Raw genomic sequence first — 17,840 nt, forward strand, 5'->3', positions numbered from 1 at the left:
CATAAATTCCTGATGGAATATGCTAATATTGATGCACACTGGTAATATCAAGCCAAGGTATATTTTAGTTTTTTTTTTTTTGCTTACAGAAAAAATAATAGCTTTTAATGGATAAAAAATTATTGTATAAATATAAAAGTGACTTGAATTAGATCTGACATCTCTTTATCATGCGTTAGGCTGCTCTATAAATTGCTTGTTTCAAAAGAACAAGCGCAGCACAGATTTGGAGAAGGGCCTCATTACCACTGTCCTAGGCTATCCGATCTGCTGACGATCTTATATGACAGATAAGAAAGGATACGCATAGTCCGAGAACGATTGAGTGGGACGTCACTTGTGCTTATATGGCATATCACATATGGCTGGACAGGAATGTCCGAATCTTTGAAAATAAGTGAGCGCCACTGAAGTGTGTAGTGGATCGTGATCTCCTTTAGGCAGCAAAGATCAAAAGGACTACCATGACGACTTCATCTGGGATGGCCAGAAACATCTGAGCCTCTTGAGAGCCTCCACCTTTCGGCCATCTCAAAGTGAATTTCGATAGCAGCGCTGCCGGTGATGGAAGCAAAGCAAATATAAATTTTGTGATCCGGAGTCATGATTCTAGGTTGATTGCTGTTGGCGGGCGAAGCACCGTCGGATTGACAGCCGTAGAAGCGAAGCTCAAAGCAGCATGAAAGGAGATCACCTATCCAAGACGGGTGCTGAAAGTTGAGCATACCATCCTGGAGGGGGATTCAGTGACGGTGATCAACTGGATATGGGTGAAGAGGCAGAGGAGGGATGGAGACCCTCTGCTCTATGATATTGGATGAATGGTAGAGGACTATAGCGCTTTTCGGACTATGTATGTGTACCGGAAGTCGAATATGGCCGCCGATTGGCTTGCTACCTATGCTGCTCAGTACGTCGGAGAGATTCTCTGGCCACACCAGAAGTCGCCCCTCCATTGTTTTGTTATTTTCTTTCTTTTAATTTTGCCGGTTGCGTACTCGCCAGAATAGCATGAACAACCATCGTACTGAAAGAGAAAAAAAAAAAAAAACACCAACCCAGAAGTGCATTGTTTGCAATTTACATATTGAAAGACAAAAATGTCGCAGTAATTATTTCTGAGAATTATTTCTGAGACCCAGTAGTAAGTCAAAAACCGAACCGTGATACCAATAAGAGGGTCTCAACTCAGTCATTAACAGACCTAGGATCCCAGCATCAGCCCATATCATATTAGCTTATTAAATCTGGATTTAGTTCCCCACATAAATTCAAAATAGATCCACGTCATAATGGCCCCACCACTGCTGCAAATTCACAAGGATCGCCGTTATACAACACCCCAATTACCAATTCGATGCAAGTGCAACAATATAGCACTCGTCGATGCTCCCATGAAGCAAGAACATAGCTATGATATCAAAGTTTAGTTTGCTAAAGATGGATACAGTCAAATTTGATTAAACCAACCACTTAGAAATCCACAAAAAACAACCAGCCATGGAAACATTTTGTGTTGACACTACCATGACTATTTTGACATTTCAGAACCAGAAAACATCACAAGGTTCTTGTACATAAATTCATTGGCTACGTGCTGTTCATTATTCATTTTGTAACAAAGGGAATCATCTTACATGAAGAGATGAATCCCTGTAATCAAATATAAGACCCACTCACAACCTACACTCAAACCTTGAGCAAGAGATACCACCACATTATTGGCTAATTAAAAAAAGAAAAAAGAAAAAGACTGTCTCTCTGTCCTATATTGACAACTTACCTCGGATCAGGCAAGCATACAGACAATCAACTTCTACCGTGACCATTAAAATTCCCGCTAGAAGAAATCAGAAGAACGAGATGAGCGAGAGGAACGGCTGCTTGGGTCAGAATGGTCTTTTTTAAACATCTCTAGGTGCTGGAAACATTTCAAGAGTCTCACCTGGAAAACAGAAATATATGGAAAAACAAAGCATCAGAGTTTTATGTTAAAATATACTGTGATTAAGTATGCTGTGCCACGGCTTCAGTTCAACAAATGTATCAGAAACATATAGGCTCTAATTAGGGGCTCTCACTGGAAGGCTAACAAAAATGGCTGATAAGTACCCATAAGAAGATATACTAATTCAATGCTCTGCTAAAACTGTTCCGCCGTCAAAATCAGAAAATGTTGGTATATCCTTCAGAAAGGATATACAAAGTCTGACTACCAATTAGTACTCGAAAACAATGACTATGGTACTTGACAAAGGTATCAAAGTATGATATCGTTTTTAAGTTTGTTCTATCATTAACCAATTCAGTATGTCTATACTGGACATGGTATCAGTGTATCTTATTGGAGTCAGGATTAAATTTTATAAACAGGATATGTCAGTTCTTTTATTAGTTTAATAGTAAAATAGGAGTGACTTCATTAATAATCATATTCCCATGTCTCTTTGGCTACAAATATTTACAGACCATCAAATAATTGGCCACAATATTTACAGAACATCAAATAACAAACTTTGGTATCATAACTTAGGCAATGTTTCAAATTACAATCCACATTATTTACAATCATCCACACAATCTAAAACACTTAAATAAACTGAAATAACATGCTTACTGATGAGCATTACCTATTCACAATGTGTTCCAAAAAGGGATGCTTTTCTGCTGCATGCAAGTTTTCTAGTTCCAATCATGGTTTATTTAGCATTTAGTAAAGATAATGACACTTGGTCCTGTGTGTTGGGCATAACTTCATTACTTTAAGGCCTGGAAGTATTGAAACTCAGCTGAAAAAAGCACACAGGCAACAGCACTTCGATAGGATTGATGGGTGGATGTAAAAAAGAAAAAAAATATCACACCTTTACTAATTAAGTAAACATCCAGACAAGAGAAGGATTAAATGTTCGAAACAATTTGTTTGTTGATTTGGCATTTTAAAGAGAGACCAAATTTTAGTGCCTTTCGTATTACAATTCTTTCCAGTTAATATGTTATTTATTAGATGGCTTGCTGCAATGCAACCTAGCTGATAATATTTTGCTTAAAGATTGAAAAGAAAAATAGGCCTTTTCTACAATACTTATGCAACAACTAGATTGGAAAATATATACAATGAAAAACCACTTGGAGATAAGGTGGAAACTTTGTTCTAAATTAAGTGTCAGGAAGAGTACGAATTTAAGAAACATACCTTCCAATGCTTCTTATGAGTGATTTGGTTCTGAATAATGCTTAACCGATCAATTATCTCTCTGAATGTGGGTCTGTCAACAGGGTTCTCACTCCAAGATTGCTCAATTAACCTACACAGCATTCAGAGTTTGGTATAATTATTGCAGAGTTTCTAACAAGAAATAAAAGTAGCGAAAGTTGAAATAATTATTTTTAAAAAAAATTCAGTTGTCTTTTCTTTTAACCTATGTCAAGAACTCAAAAAAATATGCCTCAAGAACTTTATGGTGGGCAATCTATTTTAAGGAATGCATGCAGGAGAAGGAATAGGAGATATCTGAGTATAAAGAATAAACCACAAAAAGATTGTCTTGCAGGTTTACAACCACATGAGACACCTCTATTAATTCTACTCCAAAAATACAGCAGTATAACTTTTTTTTAAAAAATGTCATAAAAGTACATAAGATACATCTCTTTCAAACTCCAACTATAGAAATGACCTTCCCCATATTCTTCATAAAATGGGAAGGATGTTCAGATTTTTAAGAAAGATGCATAAATTAGAGCATGTTGAATGATTTAATACCCAACAAGTCAAAGAGAGATGAGTCAGATGACAGAATGTACTAGATCTGCTTGAAGGAGAGGACATTAGCACCAGTGAAAGACTTACTCTTTTAGTCCATGCGCATATAATTTCAGTGGAGCTCTACAAGGTGGCCTTTCTTTAGAGGCATATGCTTTTGGAACTTCATTTTCTTGTCTATGTGAAAAAGGAGGGCACCCTTCAATCATCTGGATAATATCAATAAAAAGTGTTTGAAATGTTAAGTAAAACTAATATGACAGTCTTCTGGAGCATGCAAGTATGAACAAAAATTTATTGACAACAGATCAAGCTGCACGTGCCACGAGCAATTAACTATATGAAGGAGAATATGATATTTCAAGCATCTGATTGTAAACCTATTTTATGAGCAACTATGATACAGAGAATTTCAATGCATACAATGGAACAGGCTCAGAACTGTTGGACCAAGACAGTTTCGGAATTGGGTTAGGCTGCCCTTGGCTTGATGAATAGAGATCCAAATCTCTATTATAAATAGCAATGAAATATATTTTTATATACAATCATAAAATAAACCCTGACCCAGTAAGAATTCCCCCTTCCCATTCCTTTCCTGCCCCTCTCCCATACTCTCCTCTTCTCGAATTCTCTCCTCTTGCTCTACTCTCTGCCGAACTCCACCACTGCCTTGCAGTAGTCTGGAGTCACCAAGCTGAACCTCAGGCAGAGCCCAAAATTCCCATCCTTTTAACAGTGTTAGGCCCAAATTATCCCAATGTGGAGCCAATTCTGGCATGCCCTGAACATGTTGGCCAGTACCAAGGCAAGTTGTCTTCCTAGAACCAGCCTGCTTTAAGCCCCCTTAAATGGAACACAAAATTATTTATAATTTATCATTGATCAATCATGTAGACCAATTCAGGCCAACAAGTTTGTTCAAATTAAACATTATATTCCAACTATATTCATATACATCAGCCATTAACTTAACTAGAAAAGTGACATTACTCAAGCTATGCTAAGTAAATTCTGTGCAATATGGTGAGCAAACTCCGTGGAGAAACTTGTATGAATCTGCAATCTAACATGCTGAATTATATAATCACTCATAGATACAAATTGGTCAAGTCTGGTTCATAATAACTTGACCTTATCAAGTACTCATATCTAAAATTAATCTGTTCAAAAATAGCAAAATCCGTCAAAATCAACAAAGTATCTCCAGTATTGAAGATGATTCTGTAAAATAGACAAGAAAAAATGGACTATAACAAGGGGAAGTTGGAACAGGTTTACAGGTTGGTGATAATCTATGAATTCATGATAAATAACAGTACTGGAATGGCTGTATAGGATTACAAGAATATTGATTTATCTTCAAGTCCAAGATTGAACCAGGATGCACCTAACAAGATCAGACATTCTCTGCAATGAAGTTTAATGGATACTGTGATTATAATCCCGCTGGGTTTGATGGAATTTACTTTGACATCTAGCCTAAGTTTCAATTCCCACTTTTTCCAATTTCGATCTGCCAACAGAAGATGATAAAATAGAGGATCCTGCAAAGGATGGCTAATACCAGCATAGGAAATTAGGCAAGGACTTCAATAAACAGATAGATGTTTTGGCATGACCATGAAGTGATTCCCACTGCATGGCATGTATGGTGCACCCTAGGATTATTGTTAGAAGCATCATATACGGCTAGTCAGTTCTAAATTCAGTTTCCAGCTCAGGTTGAATTAAAATCAGAGAGGCTAGTTAAATCACATTTCACATCAAGTCAGGCCCATTCCTGCACAGATAAGTTCTACATGATCCAGAATGGACCACAAAATTAAGTGGGTCTGGATAGGGAGACACTTGGCCCAGCATCTTCATGTTCCTGGTTCGGATTGGGATCTATTAGCATATGGGGTTGACCTAACCTGTATGCTCATGTGTACAAAACCAAAAAAACAAAGAAACAGAGAAATTCAAAATTGTTTGGCCACAATATTTCAAACTTGAACACAAGCCCAGCAACCTGCTTATCGCAGCAAACAGTGAACGATCAGTACAAATTAGACCAGACCCAATTTTAGTCCTTCTTCCACAAAAACATTAAAAAAACTACTTTGTTCTGCATGATAATAATAACATCGCTCTCCTTCATAACATCTAGAGCATTACAAATTTACAATTGTCAGCACAAAAAGTAAAAAAAAAAGGGACAATACCTACTCCAATTGGCCAACAGATTTCTCGATATTCATTTCATGGTTCACAAGCGCTTCAAATTGATGATGATTACATATTAGATTATATAAAAGTCTCAAGTAAACCAATGACAGACTAATATGAAAATTTAGGAAGTACAACACATACAAAACCCATACGATATCATTAACAAGGGAAAAGATGGTGAAGCGGCTTGCCATGTGAGAAAAACTGACATTGTTTTAACAAGCAACATAGTAAATTGGAATTAGATTACCAAGAGTAATCTCGAACAAGGTTTGGAAATCTGAACATACTGCATTACATGCCACCCCATGGCGAGGGGTGTACCAATACATACCACATGCCGCACCAATGCTGTACAGCATATCATGAGCAAGTACAGGGTGGACCACAGTACATACTTCTATGCCAGTACGTGACCCACCCTCATAACATGATACTTTAAAGATCGACCTTCATTAATACAAATTTTAACCCCCACACATCCCGCCAACCAACCAGGCAAACGACAACATATACTGCTCAAGCATAAGAGAAGGAATAGTTCATAGAGAAGATAGTCCGCGAAATTCATGACATGGTTGATCTGCTAAACTGTATTCAAGTATATCATTCTTAATATGTATTTAGACATGTAGATTCTTGAAAGATTTTACCTCTTGTAGAATCAAAGAAAATGAAAAGACATCCACTTTCATATCATATTCTTCATTCCGAAAGATCTCCGGAGCCATATACCTGCCTGTTCGTTAAAAAAGAGCAACGTTTAATAAAATCCTACAGACAAAGAAGAATCTTATAAAGGGTACGACCAAACAGCGTTTATCTGGTGAACCTACTTATGCAGAAGTATGACAAATACTTCATGCAATTAATTATCTAGTAGATAATTTAGTGAAACAAATCATATTCTTGCTCCAAAGATTTCTGTAGGTATTCTTCAACAACATTCCTCTCTAATATCACCATCAACATAAAGCTAAGCCTTCTGCCAAAATAAACTGGAGGGCACACCACAGAGCAAGTTAAGTTAGCCAGCTCAACTACCAGATTAAGCAAACCTAGCTCAAATTAAGATCCAAAATATGCTGTGCCCGAGAAAATTTCATCCAAGAGACTTTAACTCCTAGATTCATTTATCTTTTATGCTCGTCTTCTTTTTCATACACAGTTCTGCCTCATGAAATAAACATATATGGTGGCATGTACTCATGGATTATGTACATTATTCTACCAGTAGCACTAATGTCTTCTAGGTTCTTGTACAAACAATTCCTCCTTCAATTTATAGGTTTAACGGGCAGATTTTTTTCTTTTCCACACTTCTGTTTCATTTTATACAATACTTCATAGGATGAACAAACAGAACCTGATAAGGCTGATTAATCTATGAGTGTTGAAAAATATTTCCAGGCTTATCCCTGAAGTTAGAGAACAACGATTAGTAAGATGCAAAATTCTGTCCATGCATTCTGTAAGCACCAAACATAAATATTGCAAACTAATAACAATGCAAGAACAAGCAAGTTTGAAGTTGAAAATTTAAAAATAAAAGTTAAAATGAGTATCATCTACACTTACAAGCAGTGTCTTGACATGTCAATGGTCTATCCTCTCTAACAGTCTTCGCCACCTTTATCAACTTGCTGACATCAAAATCCGCTACTTTTAAACACCCAGAATCATCCCGCAAGATATTTCTGTTATCTTACAACCAACAAATCATATTCAAACAGTCAGCCTATTCAGATAGATCATAAAATAAGCATATAAAGCAAAATTCAACTCTTAGAGGAGGAACAGAGGTACAAAGAAAAACATGATACATGTAATCACTTACGAAGGCTCAAGATCACGATGAATAATGGCATCTGGTTTATGCTCGTGCAGGTAATTCATTCCTCTAGCATATTTTTAAGCACAAATTAGAACAAGTTTGAAATACTAAAGAGTAAAAGGACAGATGTTCAAAATTTAAACAGAAGTTTACAAAAAAAAAATATGAGGTATGGAGTAAAAGAGTAACCACTATAACATATGTCTCCACTTATCTAATTGAGAAGCACAGAACACGACCACAAAGGACATGAAAAAATCAACAAACCTTGCAATATCAAGTGCAAATCGAACTGCCAGTGCTGGCTTTAAAGCTCTCTTTTGTTTCAAAAAGTCACGAAGATCACCCTGCATCCCAGAAAGGACTAAATAAACAAATATCAAACTAATAAATGGATATGATATCAGAGTTACAGTTGTGCACACTAATTGAATATGATATCAAAGTAACAGTTATGCACAAACATTAGTAATTTTAAGCATACAGATAATTATGCATAGATGAAATTCCATCCCCTTCTTGTGCAGGCTGTACCTACCCTTCTCCATAAATGTGTCGCACATTTACATGCCATTTGCATGCATGCATGTTACAATTTTTCTGCTGAGAAAACAGCCCTTGCCCTTTCTATCAATGTTGCTTAGTGACAACCACATAGACTAAACCACTATGACTGTTCCCTCTACGATGCCATTCAACCTCTCTTATATTTCAATCACATTTGGTGTCCAACCAGAACCTCTAGCAAAAACTACACTCAGCATTGGGACAACAAGGTTCTTGTTTACTAGAAACATGACACGAGGAGTTCCTCTCAGTTGGCTAAAAGTCTGGCCAGGAAGAAAAATCAGATGGGAAACATGGGAAAGGGATCAAAACGTGGATGAAGGAGAGTAACTAAGCTAGACAATTGCCGCCACTCCCCCCCCCCCCCCCCCCCCCCCCCCAACAACCACCCCACCCCACCCCCACACCCCCCAGAATAAATAATTAAATAAACATTAAAAAGAAAAGAAAAGAAAAAACTCTATGGGAAAAAAGGGGGAAAATGAAAAGGGAGAGAAAAAGGATAACTAAAACCATTACTCATTCTATCAAGATGACATCATCATAAAGTTGTAAATATGCATAATAAAACATAGATAACAAAAACACTCTCCTATCCAACTTCTATCACCATTTCAGGAGAACTGGTGTATAGAAGAATGCAGGAGTTGAATTTGTTGGAAAAGAAACGAAGCATTCGGCAATGGATTCCATAGGAAGGACCCAGCTATCAAAATCTGAAACCCACTTTATAGAGATGAAGTCTTACGAAGTCATAAATGTATATAATAAAATATGCAGATAACAATATAATTAATATGAAACCTAAGAAAGCTAAGAAAATCATGGTTGAAATTTTCCACCACTGATACAAGTTTCCATCACTGGAAACCTAAGAGCAAATGTTGGAGTAGATGCAGCATCTCATTAGTGCCTGCAACAACACTTAAAGAAAATGCCCAAATAAGTGTCATCTCACAAAGAGATTAGAATACTTCGATAAGTATACACTACATGTATTTAAGAAATTATATTATAACAACAACAACAACAACATATCCATCATTGCATGTATGGATAAAGGGAACATTCTTCAATACCTCCCTGCAGATTCTAGGTGGATATCCACCTAGAGTTTGCCACATGAATCAATCAAGCAGCTCATCATAGATCTCTCGACAGGAAAAAGGAAGGTCAAGGATGTCGTATAGCAGCCACAATTTAAGTGGTTAAAGTGGCGGCATACATGCTCAGTTGCAATTTCCATCAAGTGGATGTTCAAGGAGACAGAGACACTAGGAAGGGTTACAAGCCGAATAACACATCAAGTAGAAGTTGGGCAACAACATATATGTAACTGTTGCAAGGAGGACCATGAGAAAATTAAGATGGCACTGAAAGAAGCAAAATGGAACCTACACAGGATGGAAATGATGCACAACGCTAATGAAGTATAATTCCACCATGGTCACCCTAGTCACCAATTGGAACTGTCTTTTTTTAATCTGCCCATGTAATGATAGATCCAAGAAAACATGAGTAAAATCTGATGTACCACTTGAGATACATTTTAACAATGTAAAATTTGGAAACCCCTTCATAATGCATTCCATATACTAGTTTTAGTTAAAATAATTTATAGACCCCTTCAAAGCAGTCCTCTCTCTCTCAACTCATCAATCACTATGAGAACAAGATCATAGATATAATTATAATAATGATGCTTCTAGCCAAAAAAAAATCTATATTACCCAACTTATGTGCATAAATATATGCATACTGATAATATCTCTAAGATGAAGAATGCAATGTGGTGTCAAATAGATGAGAACCTCAATACTTGTTTTTCCAGTATGAACAAAAGAATATTCCCTAAGTAACCCCAACTAGGAACATACACAAGGGATACAATGCTGATGAACCTCAATACTTGTTTTTCCAGTATGAACAAAAGAATATTCCCTAAAGTAACCCCAACTAGGAACATACACAAGGGATACGATGCTGATTGCCTGATATGGCATGAAGTTATAGTTTATACTCTTCATACTGAAAGCAAAGGTCAGTATAGTTATAGCATCTTAAGCCAGACTAAAGTTGGTAGACCTAGTAACATTTGAAAAACCATAGTTAAGACTGCTTAAAAAGCAGATACTGGGAATTATACAGAAAAAGCTTCACAAAGTAGCAAATAATATTTTAAGCTATTTGAGTTTGACAAGTACAAAGCTGAGTGTTTTGCATGATCCAACAGAGTGACATTCAGAGATTTAGCAACCACCTTGGGCAAATATTCTGTGACTATCATCATTGGACTGCTCTGAGTGACAGCGCCCAGAAACTGGACTACATTTGGATGCCGTATTTGCTGAAGCAATGCAAGCTCATCTCTAAATGCCCTTCTGCATACAGAGAGGTTTATGATGACAGATGGAAAATGATACAGGATGAAAAAGTAAAATAGATGAACCAAGTAGACATGTTGATAAGAAGCAAGCATTAAAATATTTAGACAGTACAGGACCAACCCACACTTTATCTTCATCAGTAATTACATCTTCACCAAGCCTTTTAACTGCGACTTGAATTCCACGCCATGTTGCTATACAAAATGTTCCCTGAAAAATGAGTTCTTAGAATGAAAGTACAATGAAATTCACATAACAAAGAAACATCTAACATCTGCATTTCAACAATGGTTAATGCAATCAGTTCAGAAACTAGGAAATGCAAATGCAAAAAAAGGCCTCAGATATTGGCTGCATCATCATTATTTTGTAAAGAAGAAAATGTCTTGTATATTAATTTAAGAAACCCCTTAGCGTGGGATTCAGAAAATATAATTCTATAAATATTGCATTCTTTCTAAACCACCAAAAACTAAAGAGAACATATAATGCAACAACAAGATTCTCAATCTAAAATTGAAGGAAACATGAGCTCAATAAATGAATTTTGCGTTTCACCATTGCTAGCATGACACAAAAATTTCACAGAAAAGTTACATAACTGAAGTGTAACCCTACTATTCTCCCGTTTTCAAATGAAAAAAATACAGTCTGACAGATTGAATAGCAATAGGAGATCTCAACATCCCCTGTGTAACCTTTTTTTTTTAACTAGTTTTTTTTGGCTGTCACATGATTATGCTGCTAAAGCGTTTCTCTTTGCAGATACAACAGAACCTTTGAAACTAATAAGGTGACACTGAAAAAAGTTGTTAGTTATTAGAGGCTATAAGATGTCGGATTCATCCTACTAGAGCAACCTAATTTAGACCAGACCTAGATCCAAAATTTTGATCCATATGTCCTGTCGCAAGATTGGGTATAGATAAAACCATACCAGTTTTAGCTATAAGAGACTTCACCTGCCCAAATCAATAAAACAATTTGAAAGGTCTGACCTAGATCCAAAATTTAGATACAGCCAAATCCTATACACGATCTGATTTGGGTTGCATTCATGCATTTCAACTCAGCTAAGATTGTGGTTTGTATCAGAACTGGAACCCCATAATACGGTATTAGGAAATCTCACCTCATAACATCTCACCTGAAATAAAACTGATAAATTCCAATATATCAATCAATAGAACATAAAAATATCAGCTGATATTTTTTAATCTTGGCTGATATAGCAATCCAATATCAGTAACTATGCTAAAGCATTGATTTTTTTTTTTGAAATTAATAGCTAAACCATGGTCTGCCGTACCGGTCCGGCCTGGGATCGGTCCCGAATCATCGTGGAATCCGGTACCGGTGGTTTATTGTTGGAGAACCGGTACGGGACCGGTTCGGGACCGGTACGGGACGCCACCGGTTCGGGACCGGTCTGGGACGCCACCGGTACGCCGACCGGTACCGGTACGGCAGACCTTGAGCTAAACCATTTTTCCTCATCAAAAAAGGTTTTCTAAACTAATTAATTTCTAAATCAATGCTTTAATATAATTGCTAATATTGCATTTGCTATATAATCCAAGATTTCAATGCTTCAATCCAAAAATATTGGCCGACAAATCCGAAAACCTTCTTTTCCTTCCAAATTTTCCTTGTTTCCTTATCGGTCCAAATAAACCAAAATCTCGATTCATATAGATCTCGAACACCCACTCGATACAATTGAAATCTCAGTTTTTTAAAACCTTGATTTCATTCTAGGAAAATGTAAAGTATGGGCTCGACCAGATCCATTACACCTAAATTTCAACATCAAAAGGAGAGTGACCTGGTGGTTGAATTGGAAAATAGGAAGAGTTGGGAGCACTGAATAACTAAATATTGTCCTGGCCTACTGAATAACATGAGCCAGTTCAATCTGTTTTGGCTTTGTATGAGACGATACAAAATTCAAAGACCGCCATGCGTACCCTGGATTGGATGCAGACCGGGTTAGTTCTGCAATTCATGGGGATTGGGGTGTTTTTTGGAGCCAAAATATGCATGTTGGTGTTGACAGTTCACTGAAGAACCAGGCTTGAGCCCTTTCCTAGTACACTCTTGGGTACACAACATTTGGACATTTTTTAAATTCAAATCAGACCTTTGATAACAAATCTTCATATAGCCCTAATGGATAGGCTACTTCATGTCTCAATGTATTAATGTAGATATTTTTTGGCACATTCAACAAAGTGAAGTATGTTCGATCACGCTTCTAATATGTTGACGCATTTTCTAACTATATCCAGATTGTCCATTATTTTTATTGATTAATATCTACTTTTTAAAATATTCTAATCATATATGACATATTTATAAAGTAATTAATCACTAGGCTACAATGATTATTTTAATGTTAAATATTAACTTATACAGATGCTTCCACCTCTGTTTTCCATCTTCTTCAGACAACTTTCCTGCCCCCTAACCCAAATTTGTGAAATAGTCTCTCTCGCTTTAGGCAACTGTTATGTAGAGGCCCCGGAAGATATTAGATGTTACCGTGGCAACAAACATCAAAGGAAGCTAGGAACAATATCAACAGCTAAGATACCTGAACTACAACATTAGAAGTTTCAATTGAAAGAAAGCTACTACAAGCAAAAACAAGATTTGATGATAATTTTGGTTTTTGGTTTCAACAATTGAAGATTACTAGTGACTAGAGCCAAATAGTAGAAATAATAGTGCGATGTGCTCCGTGTGGATACCTGCTTACGTCAAAAAATAAAATAGTTTATTTGATTACGAACAATTAAGAGAAAGTTGTTTTACAGCAATGTATTGAAAACTGGACCAAAAGGCAACTTGGTGCCCTAGCCGGTTCATCGGCCGCACAAGTTCAATCAGCCAGTCCGACCGGGTCAGCATGACAACATGTTGACATCATAAATATATTTTTATTTTCAAAAACTATGATAAAATATGGAAAAAAACAGAAAAATACGAAAAATTCCAGAAAATTGAGAAAAAAACTAGCCAAAAAATTCCCCAATGGTGATTTTCTTGTAGTTTTCTAAAGGATTTTTTTCTTTTCCTACCATAGCCGTCAACCATACACTCTGACCAACTACTAGAAATATAAAATCTAAATGTAATCGACTATCTTATTGATGTAATCAAAGGAATTTGAAGTGTTTCGACATTCCAAAGACTCAGCATCATAAACTACTCCAAAGCAACAAATTATGAAATCCAAGAGAAAAAGAACACCCACAAACCCCCAAACTTCAAGAACTGGAAGGAGAGAAGAGGAGAGGGAGAGACCTATAATTGGAGGCTACAACCGCGACATTGTTGTCGGCGAGGACCTCAGTGGCATCGATGTGGCACTGCTTGTCGTCCAGTGGTCGGACTGCAAGTTCCATAGCCAGTCGTTAGGATTTTGGACGACCCTCCCTCCACCTCCATAAGCTCCCTTGGTCCCTCGTCAACCTTCCCACGCTCCAAGAGGCAAGAGCTCAATGCCTCCACCCTCCTTCCCACCGCGTCGTGTTGCTTTGCGAAAGGAACTAGGGTTTCAAGTTTCAACCCCCCAATAAGAGGTAAGACTAAAAATATGGGCAACTCAGCTAAACCATGTTCGCTATAAGTGGTAAGCCCTCCACTAAAGTCTAAACCCAACACTAAAAATATGGGCAACTCAGCCCGAATCGGCCAATTCAACCAATCCGTCCGATTCTACCAATTTTTGCTGATGTTTGTCCACTATCAAATTTTTAAACAACTCGGACTGAAGACCTATCCCATCCTCGATCGAGCCAGCTGGTTCGATCCGAGCATCAAAACATTGTTTTACGGTTAAACTCCAAACTAAAAGTTAAAACACACTTTAATATTCAAGCTTATATATTTTCTATAATATTCAGCTCCAATGTCCTCTAAACTTTAATGATGCTACCTGAAACAATTGGGAAAAAATACTACTTTCCACCATTGCCTTAATTTTCATAAATACTTTATCTAAGTCTCTGACCAAGACTAAGACAATGCATACAACGAAACCTGCCAACAATCAAGTTTTTAGTGAACTTCTAAAGCCGAGATCTTGGTTTACCATGGCCAAGATGGGAAGTGGGGGAATTTGGAAAGACCCAAGATTTTTTCCAAGGTCTCCACCAATATTGATTGGGATACAGAAATCTTGGCCAATGTGATAAATCTAACATAGCAATTATTTCAAAGAATTGGTTTGGCGTTTATTAATTAAAATATCTATTTAAGGAAGTAAAAGATGACTGGAAAATAACAGCCGATGTATCGATGCTACTTCAGTTGATATCTTAGCACTTATCAGTCTGCCAAGATAATGGAAGTTGTGTTTTACTATATATGATATCAAGGGGTACCTGATACCAACATAAACTGAGATCTCAACCAAAATGGAACCATTGATTTTTCCTTAACTTTTCGACAAAAAGTAGATTTTGCCCCACTTATTATCTGTTTATTATTTATTTTTCTCATGTAAAAGAATAATTATTGATAATGCATCTATATTTCCATCATCTATATTTCCATCTTAGTTGTCTATTCTAGGATCTTAAACCAATGTGGAAAACTTGAAATTAGTCACTTCAAATACCTGGGAAGATACGTGATCAATATAAAAATGTATACACACGAGTGACGGTGCAATGAGAAAGGATATACTAGAGGAAAAAATCAACTCAAATAAAAAGTCACGAGAAAGAACACAAGCTAGAAGTCAAAAAACAGCACAATAATGATGTCTACTTTAGTCCACCTAAAAAAGGAAAAAAATGTTTACCGCTAAACTAGTTCAAACATTGAGAGATATAAATATTACCAGAAAAGCAAAGAAAAAATGGTTAAAATAAAACAAGATCAGTACAAAAGATAGTCATGGAAAAAGCAAGGAAAAGTACCTTAGTTATCCAGACACTGTTTGTGAAATCAAGTTCCCTGGGGTCTATCTCATATTCTGGAACTTCACGGGAATTCTTAACATGCATTGGAGCAATCTATATAAGTTTAAAACAAGAAAATTATTAATATAATAGTTCATCGTGAAAAAAGAACAACATCCAATTGAGCAGCCATCTCATCCAAATCAAACAAAATAACAAAGCTTGAATTACACACCCGAAGCCTAGCACCATGCTTCTCCAATAGCTTGATCACTTCATGATTTTTGTAGTGTATTGCATCTGCAAGTGGCTATTGATGAAGCAATAGTTAAAAAAACTTATCAGAATAAAACAGTTTATGTCAGTTTACGTACCACAAGGAAAAGGGAAAGGTAAGGATAAGACCCTACAACCCGGTGCTCTCAGAACTCAACAAATAATTTATATAATAGTGGGGAGGGAAATGTACCCCAGGAACTCTTCCATAACGGAAATATCTCTTCGTTACAGAAACCAAAAGAACCGATCACGATTTCATCCAAGACAAATAAAGCAAATCACAAATTCTACACACCCATTCCACATCCCCGTTTAGATCGATAAGAAGCTCCAACAACGTTATCATCATACGTTTTTTGTTTCAGACGAATCTCTATTCCATGCTTTTGACCGCTTCGAAGACTACTGGCAAGTCTTTTTTCCCCACTCCCAACAAACCAGCTTTTTCTAATGGCAAATCAAGACTACCCAAAAACAAAGTTCAAAATCATCAATTTCACTCTTTTTTAAATGCCCTTTTCAGTTTAAAGGCTATAAAGAAAACGAGCGCATCCGCCCCTTATCAAGAACTAGGGGAAAGATTGAAATTTTACCCTAGAAATTCATATTTTCCATAACCAAAGAAACCGCTATGAAAAAAAACTGAAGTGGGGCACACGTACCGTACTTCCCCACTGATCTTCCGCGTCCACCTCAGCGCCGTTCGTGATCAGCAATTGAACAACATCGGGGAGACCCTGGCACGCAGCGACGTGGAGCGCCGTCCGCCTATCGATATCCCTATAGTTCACGTCGACCCCAGACGCCAGAAGCTCCCGGATTCCCGCCACGTCGCCCTCGTTGGCGAGGTACATGAGGCGAATGTCCGATTCGATCTCCTCCGATACATCCAGCCTGTCACAGTCCTCCGGCCGGCCGGCCTGCGGCTCCCCCTCGCGCTCCGGCGCTAGGGAGGACAGCTTTCCCAAGGTGAAGCGCCCCGCGGACTTGGACTCCATGCCCGAGGCTTCAGCCTTTCGAGGGTTTCGAATCCAAGAGCTAGGAATTTGAGCCTTAAAACCTAGAAGGGGTAGAGGGTTAATTAGGGTTCTTTTCTTCCACGCCCTAGTTTTTCGGAGACGGATCCCAATGGATAAAGAGAGTAAAACGGTGGGCGGAGTTGAAATTTTCGGCGTGAATAGACAAGTAATATGAAAAAAAGGACAAAAAAAACGTCCGTCGCTCGAGACACAGCTGGATTGGGATAAGATCATAAGAATTCTATCGCTGAAGAGATGGAACGCGGAAGGAAGACTACGACTATGAAGTTCTTTTCTTTTTTTTTTTTTTTTAATCTTTATCTTTTTCTTTTTCACCATGACGGTTGACTCGTACAGTCCTACGCAACTTGCTCTCACCAATTCAAAAAAAAAATCTAAAGTGATTTACCATCCCTATAAATATACTTAGCCTACAAGGCAATGTCTCTATCCATCATGGCCTAAATATTCCAAAGTAGTGGATGCTAGCCTCATGCCTCTGATGCATCTAGATCCAACCGATTATTATAGCCGAGTCATCTTCCAGCAAGACTAAATTGGCTCGCAGTATCGAGCTTGATAGAGACCAACTCAAGTTGCTCTCAACTTCGCCCTAGAAACAGAAATATCAAAGATCTGAGACACACCAGCTGTAACCACCCTAGAGTCTAAGCCTTTCATCACAAAGCTCGCACCACCCCTCTCGCCACTATCCAACACACATCTATCGAAGTTGACTTTAAGAAAACTCGGAAGTGGGGGCTCTCAAGTGATGAACACCATCTGTGGTGCTACAAAAGCATATGTAGAACATCAGATGCCCCGAGATATTAAAGGCATGTCCGATGAATCTGCATGGCTGAT

At 37.5% G+C, this 17,840-nt stretch overlaps 1 protein-coding gene across 3 annotated transcripts; it reads right to left on the reverse strand.

The window, feature by feature from the left end:
- Positions 1–1,509: 1,509 nt before the first annotated feature.
- On the reverse strand, positions 1,510–17,320 carry LOC103717204 (serine/threonine-protein kinase 12-like). 3 transcript variants are annotated; one of them, XM_008805500.6, is made up of 12 exons: positions 16,620–17,320; positions 15,914–15,988; positions 15,697–15,792; positions 10,893–10,978; positions 10,642–10,762; positions 8,082–8,161; positions 7,818–7,880; positions 7,559–7,677; positions 6,634–6,719; positions 3,854–3,975; positions 3,197–3,308; positions 1,510–1,945 (listed from the first exon to the last, which is right to left on the reverse strand). In XM_008805500.6, the coding sequence occupies exons 1-12, from the start codon at positions 17,313–17,315 to the stop codon at positions 1,841–1,843; spliced, it is 1,761 nt and encodes a 586-aa protein (XP_008803722.4). In that variant the 5' UTR covers positions 17,316–17,320; the 3' UTR covers positions 1,510–1,840. The 3 variants fall into 3 exon arrangements, with proteins under 3 accessions (XP_008803722.4, XP_088564068.2, XP_088564073.2); XM_088707942.2 differs by lacking the exon at positions 1,510–1,945 and adding an exon at positions 2,559–2,735 and having other exon boundaries at positions 16,620–17,255; XM_088707947.2 differs by lacking the exon at positions 1,510–1,945 and adding an exon at positions 2,677–2,789 and having other exon boundaries at positions 16,620–17,255.
- Positions 17,321–17,840: the final 520 nt, after the last annotated feature.

Source organism: Phoenix dactylifera, chromosome 1 (assembly GCF_051530095.1).
Source record: "Phoenix dactylifera cultivar Ajwa chromosome 1, Ajwa_hap1_PhDact_Kaust_v1.1, whole genome shotgun sequence".
In the NCBI taxonomy this organism is placed as follows: domain Eukaryota; kingdom Viridiplantae; phylum Streptophyta; class Magnoliopsida; order Arecales; family Arecaceae; genus Phoenix; species Phoenix dactylifera.